Source organism: Macaca fascicularis, chromosome 11 (assembly GCF_037993035.2).
Source record: "Macaca fascicularis isolate 582-1 chromosome 11, T2T-MFA8v1.1".
NCBI classification, from domain to species: domain Eukaryota; kingdom Metazoa; phylum Chordata; class Mammalia; order Primates; family Cercopithecidae; genus Macaca; species Macaca fascicularis.
Window position 1 is genome coordinate 59,600,305 of NC_088385.1, and position 15,955 is coordinate 59,616,259.

Here is a 15,955-nt window from a genome sequence, read left to right on the forward strand (position 1 = left end):
CCTGAACATCCACCCAAGACATGGGAGCAGTCATGCCTTATTCTGAGGTCCTCTGGTCTTAGAACCCAAAGCCTGGGCCCCATCAGTAAGTTAAACCAAAACCCCATGGTAGGACATTAAATAAGCCCCTCTTTGCTGTACCCTTCTGGTTTTACTAGCAACGAGGTAGGGAGACTTCAGAAGCATTAGTGAGAACTTTCTGGAACTGAGAGGGCTGAACCCAGAGCAGAGGGTCTTGGTGAGGTGGGAGGGATCTAGGCAAACATAACAGTTGCTTAGGAGCCGACAGGTGCCTGAGCCAAAGTGATGATGGGACTGCAGTCAGGGCTGGGAGCCGAGAGCTTGGGGAATGGAGTCAGGGCAGATGAGCCAAATAAACCAAGTTAGAGATTTGCCAACCTGCAGTTGGGCCCTTCAGATGTGAAAAGTGATTTCTGTATACTTAGAGGTGAAGCATTTAAAAGAAAAGGGAGAGCATGGGGCCTCCAACAGGGCAGATAATGCAAACCATGTCTCCCTGTTTCCTGAGCACTAGGAGCTGGCCAGAATCCAATTCGAAAGATCAGAGAGAAGGGTGGTGCCTATTATCTCAGCAGTATATTTACCCTAAATATCCCCTCTGACTAGCCAACCAGCTTCAAACATATGAATCAAGGCCAGGATGCACTCTCCTGGACTGTTCTGGAAACAGAGATCAATGTGAAGATTTTTCATCTTTTATGTAAAATAGAAGACTTTTTTTTGAGACAGAGTCTTGCTCTATCGCCAGGCAGGAGTGCAGTGGCGTGATCTCAGCTCACTGAAACCTCTGCCTCCTGAGTTCAAGCGATTCTCCTGCCTCAGCCTCCCTAGTAGCTGGGATTACAGGCTCCTGCCACCACGCCAGGCTAATTTTTGTATTTTTTGTAGAGACGGGGTTTCACCATGTTGGCCAGGATGGTCTTGATCTGTTGACCGTGTGATCCGCCCACCTTAGCCTCCCAAAGTGCTGGGATTACAGGTGTGAGCCACTGCGCCCAACCTAAGAGACTTTTTATATAAATAAGAAACACTGACACGCTTACATAGCCATGTGCTTATGAATACAAACACGTTTATTCTAAGATGCACATACACACATATAATCTATGGCCTGACCTTGCAGTGTAAATCACTGAGTTCAACCAAAGAGACACTGAGAGGCACGGAGGGCCGCTCAGGCTGGCTGCTCCCACACTCAGGGGGCATGGGAAATGCTTTAACCTGCCCCTTGCCTCTCCGTGAGGCCCATCACAACCTGCAGCCTCCTGGTGGGCGAACCTGAGAAGCTCCACCCCTACTTCCAACACTTAACTCCTCCTCCCCACTCCCAGAAACTAAAAAAAAAAAAAAAAAAAAAAAAAAAAGAGCCCATCAGCATTTTGCCAGGGGAGGAGTGCAGCCCTTAGAAGAAGTCAAAGCCGCCAAATGCGGCTGGCTGTAGAGACTTCCTGGTCTGACACATGGGGCTCAATGAGCCCTAAGACAATGGGGACTTTAGGGCCAGGCTGGTGAAGGACAGAGCCCAGGTTCCTCCTGGCAAAGTCCCCTGCCCAGAGAGCACAAGCCCCTGAGGTTAATGCTTTGCTGCTCTGTCCCCGCTTTCCCAAAGGCAGAACAACCCTGAGCCTACCTTGGATCTGCATGAGGGTCCCATGGGCAGGGACTGGTCTTGGGAAAACCATGTGCCTTTCTGCCTGCACACCATGAGGCCCCATGGACACAGGGCTGGAGGAACTGGAGCCTGAATGAACTCTGTGGCAGTCAAGGGTGGGAGGTGCAGTTGGGTGGCCAAGGCAGAGAGTGCATTCTGCATCTGCGGCAAACTGATTCGGGTCAGACTGCAGAGCAGGAGCTGGGAAATCTTTGGAAAAGGGGAGACTTTGCTTTTTTTCTATACTCAGACCAATTCCAAGTACCTTGGACCAATTCCAGTATAGAAAAAGGGTGTCCTCAAAGGCTCTACCCAGACCCCCACCTCTGACTATCCTCTCCTCACTTCTGTAATTAGACAGCTCCCTCCACTGCTGCTCCAGAAGCCCTGCTCCACCTCCAACATTCTTTGCCACTCAGGGAGAGCACCACAGACATAACCCCAGGCATCCCTGAGGAGCTGGGGAAGTGAGCAGCTCATGAAAACTCTAGGAGAATGACGCACATGCATGCCTCCTTCCAACAACCGTGACCTTGTTGATTCTTGGAACAGGTTCCTGAAAGCCTTGTTGGGCCAGTGAGATTTAGCCCCATGCATGGAATTTCATGAAAATAGGGAGGCCTTGCTAGACACAGAGTATAAGCACTCTCATAAGCTCTATATTCAACAGAGACCCCTGGCCTGCTTCTCTCACACCTGTCAAATGCCCCCCACCTGCAGACTTAAACCCCTTCCCTCCAGGTTTATTCCAGGATCAGCATTGAAACAGTGCTGCCCCAGGTTGCCCTACAATAGCTAATGTGTGTGTAATTGTCGGCCGCCCCTTGTATCTGTACAACTGCCCTGTAGGCAGCCTTCGGCCTCTATACACTGTACTTCTACCCCAATAATTCGAGCAACCTAGAAGTAGAGACCTGAGAAATTATTCGATGACCCAGATCTGTATAGACGGATCCTTCAGACCCTCAAGCATCCACCTTCACCAAAATTGTCTAGTTATACAGGATTTTAGAGACCCCTCCCCAGGGAAAAACGACCATTGCTCAAAATGAATGACAATAGCATTTTATTGAAGATTCACCTGCAGATGGATAAGAGGGAATGACAGGAGTAGAATGGGACACTAAGTAGTTCTTGTCCTAAGCTTGCAGGACCAGGTGCTACCAGGTGATGGAAAAGTAGTTTGGTCCTGATGTAGATGGATAATACAGGATCTGGTGGGAGATGGCATTGGGCTGGGAAGGGACATATGTGACCCCAATAATTCTGGAGATGACACTCTTGGTCATTTTCGTCTCTGTCCATAGGAGGTGAGTTGTCAGCTGACATCCCTCCCACTCCAGGTGGGTCACCAGGCTCAAATCAAGAAGAAGCTACCAAACTCCAAGAGGCAGAGTCCCTGTCCCAGCCCAGGAGATCATCCTGGGGCAGAGAGAGCCCATGGGATAGTGGAGGGGACACTAGTAAGACAAGCCCCAGAGAGGGAGGATGGAGGTAAAGTGAAGGAAGCACAGAGACACCAGTGCTGGGCCCAGCCGGACACAGTGAGCTGCAGGGACCTCATTTCCTCTATCGTCTCTTGTTCAGGGTGGTGGTAGAGATGATCTTGCTACTGGAACTGCCAGAGACACTGCCACCAAACCCAAAGCCACTTCCAGAGCCGGAGCCAAAGCCACTACTCAGGCCAAACCCAGAGCCACTTCCTAATCCTCCACTGATGCCTCCAGTGCTGGTGCTACCTCCAACCACAGCTGCAGAAAAGACACAAAGGACATAGTTATTCCAATGGTGCCAGCACCCAGGGGTCTCAGCCAAGACCCGGGTGAATGAACAACTACAGCAGGAGCAGAAGGTACTTACAGATGCTCACGGCACTCTGGCATTCTCCAGACATTCTGTGGGGGAAAGAAAAGGCAGTGAACCTCAGGGAGCACAGAATTTCATTCAATAAGCCCACCTCACTCACCTCTCTTACCCTTGAGCAGCCTCTGAGTTTGAGGACCCAGTGTGAACCTGTTATCTAAGCTGTCCTGGTTCGTAATGCACTGGCACAGCACTGACGCTTGCAGCCCGGCAGAGGTACAAGCTCATGGCCCTGGACCTCTCCGGCCCTCATGTTCACACCCTGCCTAACCCCTCACCTGCACTCCTCGCCCTCCAGGAGTTTGCGGTAGGTGGCGATCTCGATGTCCAGGGCCAGCTTCACACTCATGAGCTCCTGGTACTCACGCAGCATTCGTGCCAGCTCCTCCTTGGCCTGCTGCAGGGCGGTCTCCAGCTCTATGCGCTTGCTGTGAGCATCTTTAAGGGCATTCTCACCACGCTGCTCTGCATCAGCCACGGATGCCTGAAGAGTCTGGCACTGTTGACAAAGGCATTAGATAGGTGGTCAGCAGTGCCCTGCCTTCAAGGCCTCTACACCTGTCCCCTACCCTGGTCCAGCTTTCCTTGGGTCAGGATGTCAAGATTCTATCTGTACTGCCCACTTTCCCTGACACTTACACATCTCATTCACTCCAGCCATAGCCCACCAATGCCTCCACCTGACTGATTAAATAAAGATGAGCAAAAACCCATGAAGAAGAGCCAAGAAACCTATGCACCAGGAGCGTCATGTTGTGCCAACTGGGTTATTGCTGAAAAAATCTGGGTATGGCTTGCACAAAGAACTGTGAATTCCCAGCAACAAGCTCAGGGTCTTCTGGCCCGATGCTTTATCTGCCTGTCCACTCTGGAGATGTCTGCCTGAGGCCCCTGGCCTTGTGCTTCATCTGGAAGGGAGAGACACCCACCTGCTTCTTGATGTTCTCGATCTCTGCCCGCAGCCTCTGGATCATCCTGTTGAGCTCTGCGATTTCACTCTTGGTGTTCTTCAGGTTGTCACCATGTTGGTCAACTGAGATCTGGAGCTGCTGGACCTAATACTCAAGAAAACACAGAGAACCAGGGGTCAGGGGCATCTGGGTAGGGTCCATTCTCAAGTGAACTCAGTGAGAATTGCCACAGGTGGCAATTCAGACCAGGACCAACGATGCCTGGAAATGTCTGTTCGTATCTGACTTCTGTTGGTCTTGAGCTAATGATCCCCTGTTCACAGATGTAAAAAGCAGAGCCCCAGAGCCAGCCCCATCTCCTGAGAGATCCACACCACCCACCTTGGTCTGGTACAGGGCCTCGGCCTCAGCCTTGCTCCTCTGGGCAATCTCCTCGTACTGGGCACGGACCTCAGCAATAATGCTGTCCAGGTCCAGGTTGCGGTTGTTGTCCATGGAGAGGACCACGGACATGTCGCTGACGTGGGTCTGCATCTGGGACAGCTCCTGCAAGGCAAATGTCTCACATCAAATAGGCTTTTCCTAGCCCCTCTAGGAAAGCCTTCACTGACCTGATACAGGCTCAGATAGGAGCAGAGCTGGCATTCACAATGTGTAGGAAGGGGAGAGATAGGTAAAGTTCTAAGCAGAAATCAAGTGGTCGTGACAGCTCAGAATGGAAGAGCAATGCTTCTAGTCTTTACTGGTCCCCAGGAACCATAAGCCACTCTGTCTAATGCAGTGAGTGTCGGTGTGTTGGATGGAAGGGAATGGAACAGATCCATTTCACCAGAAAAAATGCTAGACAGCAATGAATTCTATTCCAAGCACTCTTTAGATCTAATCACCCCTTCTAAGACCAAGACTACATCTGGTTCTAAGAATCTCCCAGTTGAATTTCCCACTTCAAACCTTTCTATGCATGACCTTGATGAGAACCCACTGCCCTAAAATAAGGGAGCTGGAGTCCTTTCAAAGAACTGTGAATCCCAGCCAGCAGCATCGCAGACAGGGGATTCCCTTTCCCTGAATGGAAGGGAGGATCCCTCACCGCATCATAGAGGACCTTCAGGAAGTTGATCTCATCATTAAGACTGTCCACCTTGGCCTCCAGCTCCACCTTGTTCATATAGGCAGCATCCACGTCCTGCAGAGGAGGAAGGAGGATAAGAGATGAGGAACAGGAATGCCAGTGGGGGGGCGGGGTACTAAGTGACACCTACAGATGTTCTCAGCAGCATTTAGGAAAGTCTACTCTTAGGAAAGACTACTCAGCAGCAGGTGAGCTGGTGGGGGACCAATTTTATATATTCTTCCCTTAGAGCCACCTGAAGACATGGAAGTTGATTATCCAAATAGACTTTTCTAATAGTATGGAGATCTCTCAAAGAACTAAAAATAGAATTACCATTGGATTCAGCAATCCCACTGCTGGAATTCCACTCAAAGGAAAAGAAATCATTGTAACAAAAAGATAACCTGCACTCATGTTTATCACAGCACAATTCACAATAGCAAAGATATGGAATCAACGTAAGTGTCCATCAACAGATGATTGGATAAAGAAAATGTGGCACATATACACCATAGAATACTACTCAGCCATAAAAACAGAATGAAATTGTGTCTTTTTGCAGCAATGTGGATGGAACTGGAGTTCATTATCTTAAGTTAAATAACTCAGGCACAGAAAGGCAAGTACCACATGGACATAGAGCGCAGAATGATAGACAATGGAGACTTGAAAGAGGGAGGGGTGGGAGGGAGGTGGACAGTGAGAAATTACTTATTGGATACAATGTATGTTATCCCAGCAATGGATACACTGAAAGCCCTGACTTCACCACAACACAAACTATCCATGTAACAAAATTACACTTGTACCTCATGAATTTATAAAAATAAAAATTGGCAAGGTGCGGTGGCTCACACCTGTAATCCCAGGACTTTGGGAGGCTGAAGCAGGCAGATCACCTGAGGTCAGGAGTTCGAGACCAGCCTGACCAACATGGAGAAACCCTGTCTCTACTAAAAATAAAAAATTAACCAGACGTGGTGGCACATGCCTGTAATCCCAGCTACTTGGGAGGCTGAGGCATGAGAATCACTTGGACCCAGGAGATGGAGCTTGCGGCAAGCCAAGATTGCACTCCAGCTTGGGCAACAAGAGTGAAACTCCATCTCAAAAAAAAAAAAAAAAATGCAAATAGGCTTTCCTCCCTACCTTAATTCCTTAGAACCTGGTTTGGTTACCCACTTTCTTTGACTGTATAGATCTAGGTAGTTCCAAGTAAGTGGAGATGAGGCAGAGAAGGACCAAACCCATGACTTCAACCAAAGACCACTCCCCAAGGGAAGGAGCACCCTGAAGGCACTCCCTACCATCCTTCGTCTCTTACCTTCTTGAGGACCACAAAGTCATTCTCAGCTGCTGTGCGTTTGTTGATCTCCTCTTCATATCTGGGGGTGGGCACAGGGAGAAAAAGACAAAAGCCCACAGTGAGCTGGTGTTTCTCAGATCTCTGCTGCTTGTTTTCAAGCATTTCCAAACAAATTTGGAGATATCCAGGTAATTAGTTACATTTCCCATGTTTATACAGATATTCATTTAACCTACATTCACTGCATTCATTGAATATAGGAAGTACCAGTTTAGGCCAAGGTTTATTCAGAGACATGAAAACCAAACTTTAAAGAGGCTGTTTTTGAGAGAAAACCCAGCAATGGTGTAGTTGATTTAATATCCATGGAAGGGCTGTACTTTTGGCCATTTTGGCAGATTAAATTCTCAGCAATGTCATCAGCACACTCCATTTTCCTTTGTTTGGTGGGTGAATGAATTGAGAGAGAGGGTTGGTATTTATTTTGTCAGTCCTATCCCATAGTGAGTTTAATGAGAGGTGCTGTGTATTCAGTGTTCACTCTGTGTACTGAAATATGCCACATGCTTTCTCTATTTCATGTTATTTCATTTAATTCTCACAATCCATAAAGTAGGAATATTATTCCCATTTGAAGATGAATAAAACTGAAGCTCAGAGAGGTTCAGCAGCTCACCCAAGGTCACATAGATAGTAAGTGAGGACTCAGTATGCAAACCAGCTCCATCTGTCTCTACAGCCTGTATTCTTCTGACCATATTATACTGCTTTTCATCTATTTGGGTTCTGATCTTGTTTGTATATGGCAGACCCAAATCCCTGAATCTATCATTGAATTTCCATTTGGAACAACCTGTGGTTACTAGACCTCACCCTGTGAAAACGTGACTATGTCGATGTAGGAAAACAGACTAGAGGGCCTTCCTAGCCACCTTCAGAGCCTGAGATTCTAAGCCACTGGAGAGAGGCCTGGGAGCCTGGGTGTGGCTGGGCACATGTGTCAGATGGCGTCCCTTCCTTCCTCCCCACTTACTTGGTCTTGAAGTCCTCCACGCTGTCCTGCATGGTCTTCAGCTCAGACTGCAGGCGCCCTTTGTCATTGACCAAGGTATCTAGTTGCTTCCTCAGGACACTGAGGTAGGTCTCAAAGAGGGGCTCAAGGTTTTTGCTGGAGGTGCTGGTCGTCTGCTGCTGGAGCAGCTTCCATTTGGTCTCCAGGACCTTATTCTGTTGCTCTAAGAACCGCACCTGTGTTGATAAAGGCACCAGCCAACTGATAAGGGCCTGAAGTGTGGCAGGAGGGCCAGCCAAGGCCAACACCAACCCAGTCAATCCCAGGGAACCACACGGCCCAAGAACCACCCAAGTAGGGCCACTATGTTGCATCTCCAGGGCACCACTCACTCAGGTCAACATGATGGCCCCATTCTCGAGCCCATAGCACCAAGGGGGTCACATATGTTGTGGAGAACAGAGCACAGCCAGAGCAGCAGGGCCTGACAGTGCAGCAAGAACAACTTCCTAACCACAGGCACCCAAAGCCCCAAAGAAGAACATTAAACTTCTGTGAAATAAAATGAAATTAGGAGACATCACAGTCTGGAGGCTGTTGCATTCAAAGTGATCCTGACCCAAAGCAAACAAAAGATAAAGTCACTACAGACTTTTTTAATAAGCTTACTTATCAATGGACCTGGTGTGTCCCTGTGAACCTGTGAACAACTGAGTATAGATATTTAAAACCAGGGCCCTATACACATTATGAGTCTCACCTAAACTCCATTCCGCAAAGGACTTCCCTGAACTTTCCCTCCCTCTATGAAAAAATCTATCCAGATGAACCAAGACAGCAGCTTAGCATGACATTTCCACTTTATGAGCCTCAGAACCGAAAGGAAAGCAGGTAAGGGAGACTGATCACATTTTGAACTCGAAAGGTAAAATGAGATGAGATGAGACAAGGATGCATCAAAGAGCCCTGAGTTTTTGCTGTCATATCTGCATGTCCTACAGTCACAGTAAAACCTCTTTAAGCTACTGTGGGTTTATTCAAACTAGCAAGAAGAGCAAATATGCACCTTATTCTACTCCAAGAGTGTTCATTCTTGCCCCATATGTCGAAGCTGCCTAAGACTTTGATGCCTGGTAAACCAGGACAATCTGGACAAAAGGGCGGCACTCATCCACCCAGTCATCAATCTTTGGATGACTCGGCTCTCTGGGGCTGCGCTGCTCACTATCATCCATCATGCATGACTGTAACTGAGCTTAAAGAACTTGAACTTCTAGACATTGCATGAAAAAGGAAGTTGGGCTACAAAAAGAAAAGACCTGTCTCCTCCTTTCTTCAAACAGACCCAGACATGAGCAGTATTGTTTAATCAAAGGAATGAAAAAGGTAAATTTCCAAGGCCCTGGTGAGACCTAGAATCTGCCACTGGAGCCAGTCCCTTTTTCACTTGCACAATCAGCTTAGTTTTCTTCTGTTGTAAGAGCAGAAGTGGCCATTGTTAAGTGATTAGTGGAGTTAACTGCATTATATTCAAAACCAAAATCTGAGAAGAAGCAGAGAAATAATGAACCCACTTTATAGCTGGGATGACTAGAGCCACAAAAGTCAAATGATTTGTCCAATATCCCACAGCATGTCTAGGGAAATCCAAACATTTAACTGCCTTGAGCCTCCCACCTTCCCACCAGCCATGGGACAAAAAAAGGAAGGCTAAAAGTCACGATGCCCCTTCAACAGCTGGAGAATTGGGGCCCGGGGAAGTTCGGTGGTCTTCCCAGCACCTGTGGTAGGCTCAGGTCTGAGACCCCACGACTCAGGACCCTTCTCTTCTAACTGCCCCTCTCCGGCCGGGGACATAGCTCACCTTGTCGATGAAGGAGGCAAACTTGTTGTTGAGGAGCTTGATCTGTTCTCGCTCCTCTGTCCGGACTTTCTGGATCTCAGGGTCAATCTCCACGTGGAGGGGGGTCAGCAAGCTCTGGTTGATAGTGACCTCCTGAATTCCCCCAGCAGGGCAGACAGGGAAGCCAGGGCCACCCTTACCGCTGAAGGAGCCCCCAAATCCACCGCCAAAGCCACCAGTGCCGAAGCCTCCAGCACCTCCAAAGCAGGCGCCTTGTCGTGACCCAGCCACGCTCATGGAGATGCTCTTGTTCCCCCCGAGGTTGTAGAGGCTCCTGCTGCCAAAGCCCCCAGAAGAGCATCGGCCAGCACCTCCAGACACGGAGACTGAGCTGAAGGCACCTCTCTTGCCACTGCCTACGATGGCTGAGCCACAGCTGAAGCCCCGAGGCCCGCCTCGGACACACTGCTGTCTGGCAATCATGGCTGCAGAGAGTAAGCTGGGAGCTATCAGAGAAGCAAGAGGGCCCAGGCTGGTGAATGCTGGAGCCCTCAACCTGGGTCTCTTATATGTGCTGGAGCAGCAGGGCTTGGTTGCAGGGGCATAAAGAGAAAAATCTGAAACATCTCTGGGCTTGGCCCTTGGCACAAACCCATCCTTCCCGCACCTGTTGAGCATGTCACTAAACACACCTACAGAAGTCATCTGGAGGGCACAGGTTACTGGATCCCATCACACTCCTCTCTGGGAGAACCTGAACCGGCGCCCCAGGGCTTCCTAATCAGAAGCCCCTGCCTGGGCCCAGCCCTCCATGTCCCCACCCACTGTACCTCCATCTCTCCAGCGTCACAGTACCTCCCTCCTCCAGAAAAGACATCCCATCACCCATCCTCTCACCCCACAGAATGTGGAGTTAGAGGGCCTGAGTTTGAGTGCACAGTTTGCCACTTCCCAGCTCTGCAAATCGGAACAAATCATCCTCTGAAGCCCAGTTGCTTTCCCTATAAATTGGAAGTAATACAAATATTTGCCTTACCACTTCTCAGGATAGAGTGAGCTAGTGATTAATGGAGTGCTCTGTAAACTGTCAAAAGCCACATGTATATTTGTTATTCTTAGCATTCTTTTTTTTTTTTTTTTTTTTTTTTTTTTTTTTTTTTTTTTTGAGACGGAGTCTTGCTCTGTCCCCCAGGCTGGAGTGCAGTGGCCGGATCTCAGCTCACTGCAAGCTCCTCCTCTCAGGTTCACGCCATTCTCCTGCCTCAGCCTCCCGAGTAGCTGGGACTACAGGCACCCGCCACTTCGCCCGGCTAGTTTTTTGTATTTTTTAGTAGAGACGGGGTTTCACCGTGTTAGCCAGGATGGTCTCGATCTCCTGACCTCATGATCCGCCCGTCTCGGCCTCCCAAAGTGCTGGGATTACAGGCTTGAGCCACCGCGCCCGGCCTTTCTTAGCATTCTTATTCCTCCACATGTACTTGGCTCCATGTACCCATAAAAAGGGGAATATTCTGTATGCTAGCCTTAGCCTTCTAAACCTAGATCCAGATTCACTTCAACTTGGCCAACAGCTACTGAGAACCTGCCAGGCATGGAGCTAGGTACTAAGGAGATGGGGGAAGACAAAACATCTTCCCTAAGAAAACCCTGACTGTCTTTCTCAGCCCTGGGTACCCATGCTGCCTTGCAGGCCTCCCTTCAGTCTGTGCTCGCACAATTCTAGACGGGCGTTCTCCAGCAGGGTCTGGTGTTGTGCACTCTGCGACTCCATTTGCTGCCCAGTTGTTTGCTAGGCGCGTTCTGATTTTCTATAATGGTGCAGAATTCGGGGCAAGAGTTCATCACTTTTTTGCTGCTGGGGATCCCTTTGGTTGAATGATGAAACCTGTGGATCCCTTCTCAGATCAATGTTTTTAAACGCAAAATCCTAGTTTTAAGCCATAACTTAAATTTTTCCCAGCTGAGTGTAACAGATCTGTGTTCAAATCGCTCCTGTTGCCACTAACTAGCTGTGTAACCTTGGGCGGGCCATCTAACCACTCTGAACCCATCCAATATGGTTTGGCTCTGTGTCCCCACCCAAATCTCATCTTAAATTGTACTCCCATAATTCCCACATGTTGTGGGAGGGACTCGGTGGGAGATGATTGGATCATGGGGCAGTTTCCCCCGTACTGTTCTTGTAGTTGTGAATAAGTCTCACGAGATCTGGTGGTTTAATAAGGGGAAATCCATTTCACTTGGCTCTCATTCTTTCTCTGGCCACCACCATGTAACAAGTGCCTTTTGCTTTCTGCCACGATTTTGAGGCCTCCCCAGCCACGTGGAACTGTAAGTCCAATAAATCTCTTTCTTTTGTAAATTTTCCAGACTCAATTTGTCTTTATGAGCAGCGTGATAATGGACCATCCAATCCATCTTCTCATCTACCAAATGGGACATGTGCCTCACAGGGAATGAGACAATGTCCCCATGGTGCCTGGCATATAGGAGGTCAGCAGGCATTCATTCTCTTCCTGCCCAAGCTTTGCCATTGTCATTTACAAGGAGATATCTGTTGTCTTTGTTCTCCCTCCTTTTCTCAATTCCTCATGGATGAAATGACCCCAGGTCTGAGGAAGAGTGGTCACCGGCACCTGATTAATCCCACAGACCCAAGCTGCCCCTAGCTGAATGAAAGCTGGCCAGGGAGAGAGTGAACGGCTGCCTCCATGCACAGACAGAAGACAGGGGCCAGTGCTGAGGACAGAGTGGTCAGCAGATCCCACCCCAGATGCAGGGATGCAGGGAAGGCCAGGCTGGCTGAGGGCTCAGCCAGCTCCTTCTCCAGCCACTTCCTCCCTTATCCCCATTCCCCCAACCCCTCCTACCCCTACCTGTGGTCTGTCTCTGCCAAGATGGCCTCTAAGTAAGTGGAGAGGGGGTGGAGGGACTGTGGTCGTAAGGACTGGAGTCCTCAGGCCCCATCACGGGAGAATGCCCGAGTCATGGGTCAGTCCACCTGTAATAGGTGAGCATTCTAGAGCCAGAACCATCTCCTAGAAGGAAGGGGTTGGACTTTCACTGATCCTTTCTGCCCAGATTCACCAAACGCCCACTTTGTGCCAAGTCCTGTGCTGGATGCCTTACCTACACTTGATCAACTAGTCTACTTAAAGGCTCTATGCAGTTAGCACCATTAACCTTCCTTTCAGAAGCTCAGAGAAGTAAAGTAGCTCCCAGAGTCACACAGCAGCACGTGATGGAGGCAGGATTTAAACTCACATTAGTCTGGTCCCAAAGGCTCCATATTCTATGGCCTCTCACTCACATATGGCCTCTCACTCACACTGTTCTGCCTGGTATAAAGTCACTCTGTCTAAATTGTGTCATAACCAATGCAGAATGGGCACCCGAATAAACCTGATGGAACTGGCTGTTTGGGTCAAAGGGGCTCTGGGAGCACTAGCATCCCAGGGTCTATCAATTTCCACTCTTGCTCCTAAGGTGGGCATGGTTTGGAAGGAGGGTGGGAACTACTGCAGGTCTTTGGGGGCTGCAGCTGCAGGAGCAGAGGAAACATGTGAGCATCCCCCTTGGGAAGCTGAGGTCCAATTGCCTGGTTTCCTGCCCCAGAGGACATGGTAGGACCACTGGGATCTCAGCCTGAGTGAGGGCCAGAGCTCAGTGCCCCCGGCTGCCTCACCTCAGCCTCTGCACCTGCCATTCACTGCTTTCTTCTCTGGTAGCCCCTGGGGTTTGATGGGGACTATCACAGGCCAGGGTAGAGGCTTTGCCTGAGCACATGGCTTGTAGTGTGCTTATTGGGTCTTTTACTCTATGGCTGTAACACTCCAACACTAGGAGAAAATGGTGTGGGTTCACTGCCCCTAAAGTTGTGTCTACTGCTTAGAACAAAAAGCAAGCCAGAAGCCAAGGGGATTTTCAGGGAAACAATATAGAATATGCAATCAGTCTTATTTTGTGCCTGTAGGGCACCCAAACCAAGGAGCTGCAACTGAGGTACTTCTCATGAAGGTGACTTGAGATGTTCTATCCCTGATACAAGAAGGAAGACAAAGGAAAGGCAGCGGTGCCTCTTGGGTGGAAGGGATTCTCTTTTGGAACTACCATTATATGCTGAACACTAGATGCTTCTTCTAACAACCCGGCCAAAGAAGTGTTTTCCTATGTCCAGTTTGGAGCTGCAGACATTGAGGCTCAGAGGGGTATGTAACTTGCCTGAGATCACACAGCCAGGAAGTGGTAGAGATGGGAAGTCAGTCCTATCTGTCTGACTTCAAAGCTTGTGACCTTACAATGTATAAAACGGTAGATACAATGTTTTATATGAGTGACTGGCCCGCACAGAATCTTCAGGGAAAAAAGTACACAGCAACTTATACAGCCCAGTAGCTCATGGTCCACCAGGACGGCCATGGTGTCTGGCCAGCAGACTGCAAGCTCCGCAGATGCGGCTCAGCTCCTTTCTGTCCTTACCCTCGGCACATGGTCAGTTGCTTGGTTGATGTGGCCCTGTTCTTACAAGTACCCAATAAGATATGACACTGTCCTGAGGGGCCAGTTTTGTATCCTCCAATTAACTAAATCCAAATTAATTTCATGACAAACCCTACAATAAACCCAATCCAAACAGGAAGAAAGTTCTAGTCTAGAGCCACATTCTGTGTCCTTATTATTAAATCAGAATTGCAAGAAGCTCACAAAATCTTCAAACTGAGCCTGAGAAACTGAAGGTAGACATAAGGAAGAACTTCCTATGCAAAAGCGCCTTTACACCCTAGAGTGAGAGAGAAAGAGAGATGAGTTTATTTCCCTGAAAATGGGACAGACATCTCCTTCGTATCTGGGCCAGAGGCAGGCGGCTGAACAAGGTGCCTCTACCCAGTAGCCACAGCTAAAAGCTGGTCCCCTGCCCTTCCCCAGACCCCCACATGCAGATTCTGCTACTGCCCTCCGTGACCCTTCCTTGTTTGGCAGCTGTTCCCAGTCTTTTCACAGAGGGATGAGCAGCTGACAGGGGTGTGGAGCCGGGCGGAGGGAGTGTTTGCTCAGGGCTTTCTGGGTGAGGGAGGCAAGCCCTTCACACATTCAGCCCTGGGATTAAGGGATCCTGAGGGCTTCTGTCACTCTCAGCTCCAAATCCGCTGTGTGGTGTGGGAAAGTGCTCCTGCCCTCCCTGGCCAGGCAGGCACCCTCACCCCATTCGGTCACCCAACTTCAACTGCCCCACCGGGCCTGAGTCATTCTTGAGGAGCCAGAGCCAATATGGGGATCGGAGATTCTGCAGAAAAGGGCCATCAGCGTTTTAAGGAGAGGCCAGTGAGGGCAATGAGAGGATGGGCACTCCTGAGAGCCAGGCGTGGGGGTCTGTACCCAGGGGCTCCTCTTCCCCCAGGCCAGAGAGCTGCCCCTGCTGGCCTCCTACCCCAGGCATATACAGGCAGGGGCTTCCCGCATGTTCTGGCAGCAAAAGCACCCTCACAAACAAAATCACGCGCACAGCCTCATGAGTAAAACAGATAAGGAGAGATAATCCAGTTGGTGCAGAGGAGGGGACCATGATACTTCTCACCTACTGACCTCCCCCTGCAGCCCTGAAAGCAGCCCTTAGGGTCCTCAGTTTGGAAACCCCTGGGTCTGGGCCATTCCCATCCTTCGACAAGTATGTCTAAGCAGCACATTACTGTTGGTGGGCCCTCCTGGGCTGCAATATAATTTCTGAGGTTTTTTTCCATGACAATTAAAAGTTTCTATTGTTCAGTTTTTGAGCCCTAAATAGAATTTTTTTGAGACAGGGTCTCCCTCTGTCACCCAGGCTGCAGTGCAATGGTGCAATCACAGCTTACTTTGGCCTCAACAGCCTCAAGTGATCCTCCCACCTCAGCCTCCCAAGTAGCTGGGACGACAGGTATGCATTATCAAACCCAGCTAATTTTTGTATTTTTTTGTAGAGACGGAGCCTCACCATGTTGCCCAGGCTGGTCTTGAACTCCTGGGTTCAAGCGATCCACCTGCCTCAGCCTCCGCCTCCCGAAGAGCTGAAATTACAGGCATGAGCCACCACACCTGGCCTATGATCTCAGTAAAACTGATTTTTGTTAACACTGCCATTAAGTTACCGTGGCTTTGGATAAATTCTTCCCCTTCCTCAACCTGTTTTCTTATCTATGAAATAAAAAGTTTGGAGTCGATTGCATCCAATGCCCCTTCTAGCTCCAGCACCCCCTCCTC

The 15,955-nt window shown here is 49.3% G+C and overlaps 1 protein-coding gene across 1 annotated transcript; it reads right to left on the reverse strand.

Moving 5' to 3' along the window:
• Nucleotides 1-2,721: 2,721 nt before the first annotated feature.
• KRT4 (keratin 4) lies at nucleotides 2,722-10,262 on the reverse strand. Its single transcript, XM_005570946.4, has 9 exons — nucleotides 9,743-10,262; nucleotides 7,900-8,114; nucleotides 6,885-6,945; nucleotides 5,537-5,632; nucleotides 4,828-4,992; nucleotides 4,465-4,590; nucleotides 3,814-4,034; nucleotides 3,533-3,567; nucleotides 2,722-3,423 (listed from the first exon to the last, which is right to left on the reverse strand). The coding sequence occupies exons 1-9, from the start codon at nucleotides 10,202-10,204 to the stop codon at nucleotides 3,242-3,244; spliced, it is 1,563 nt and encodes a 520-aa protein (XP_005571003.2). The 5' UTR covers nucleotides 10,205-10,262; the 3' UTR covers nucleotides 2,722-3,241.
• Nucleotides 10,263-15,955: the final 5,693 nt, after the last annotated feature.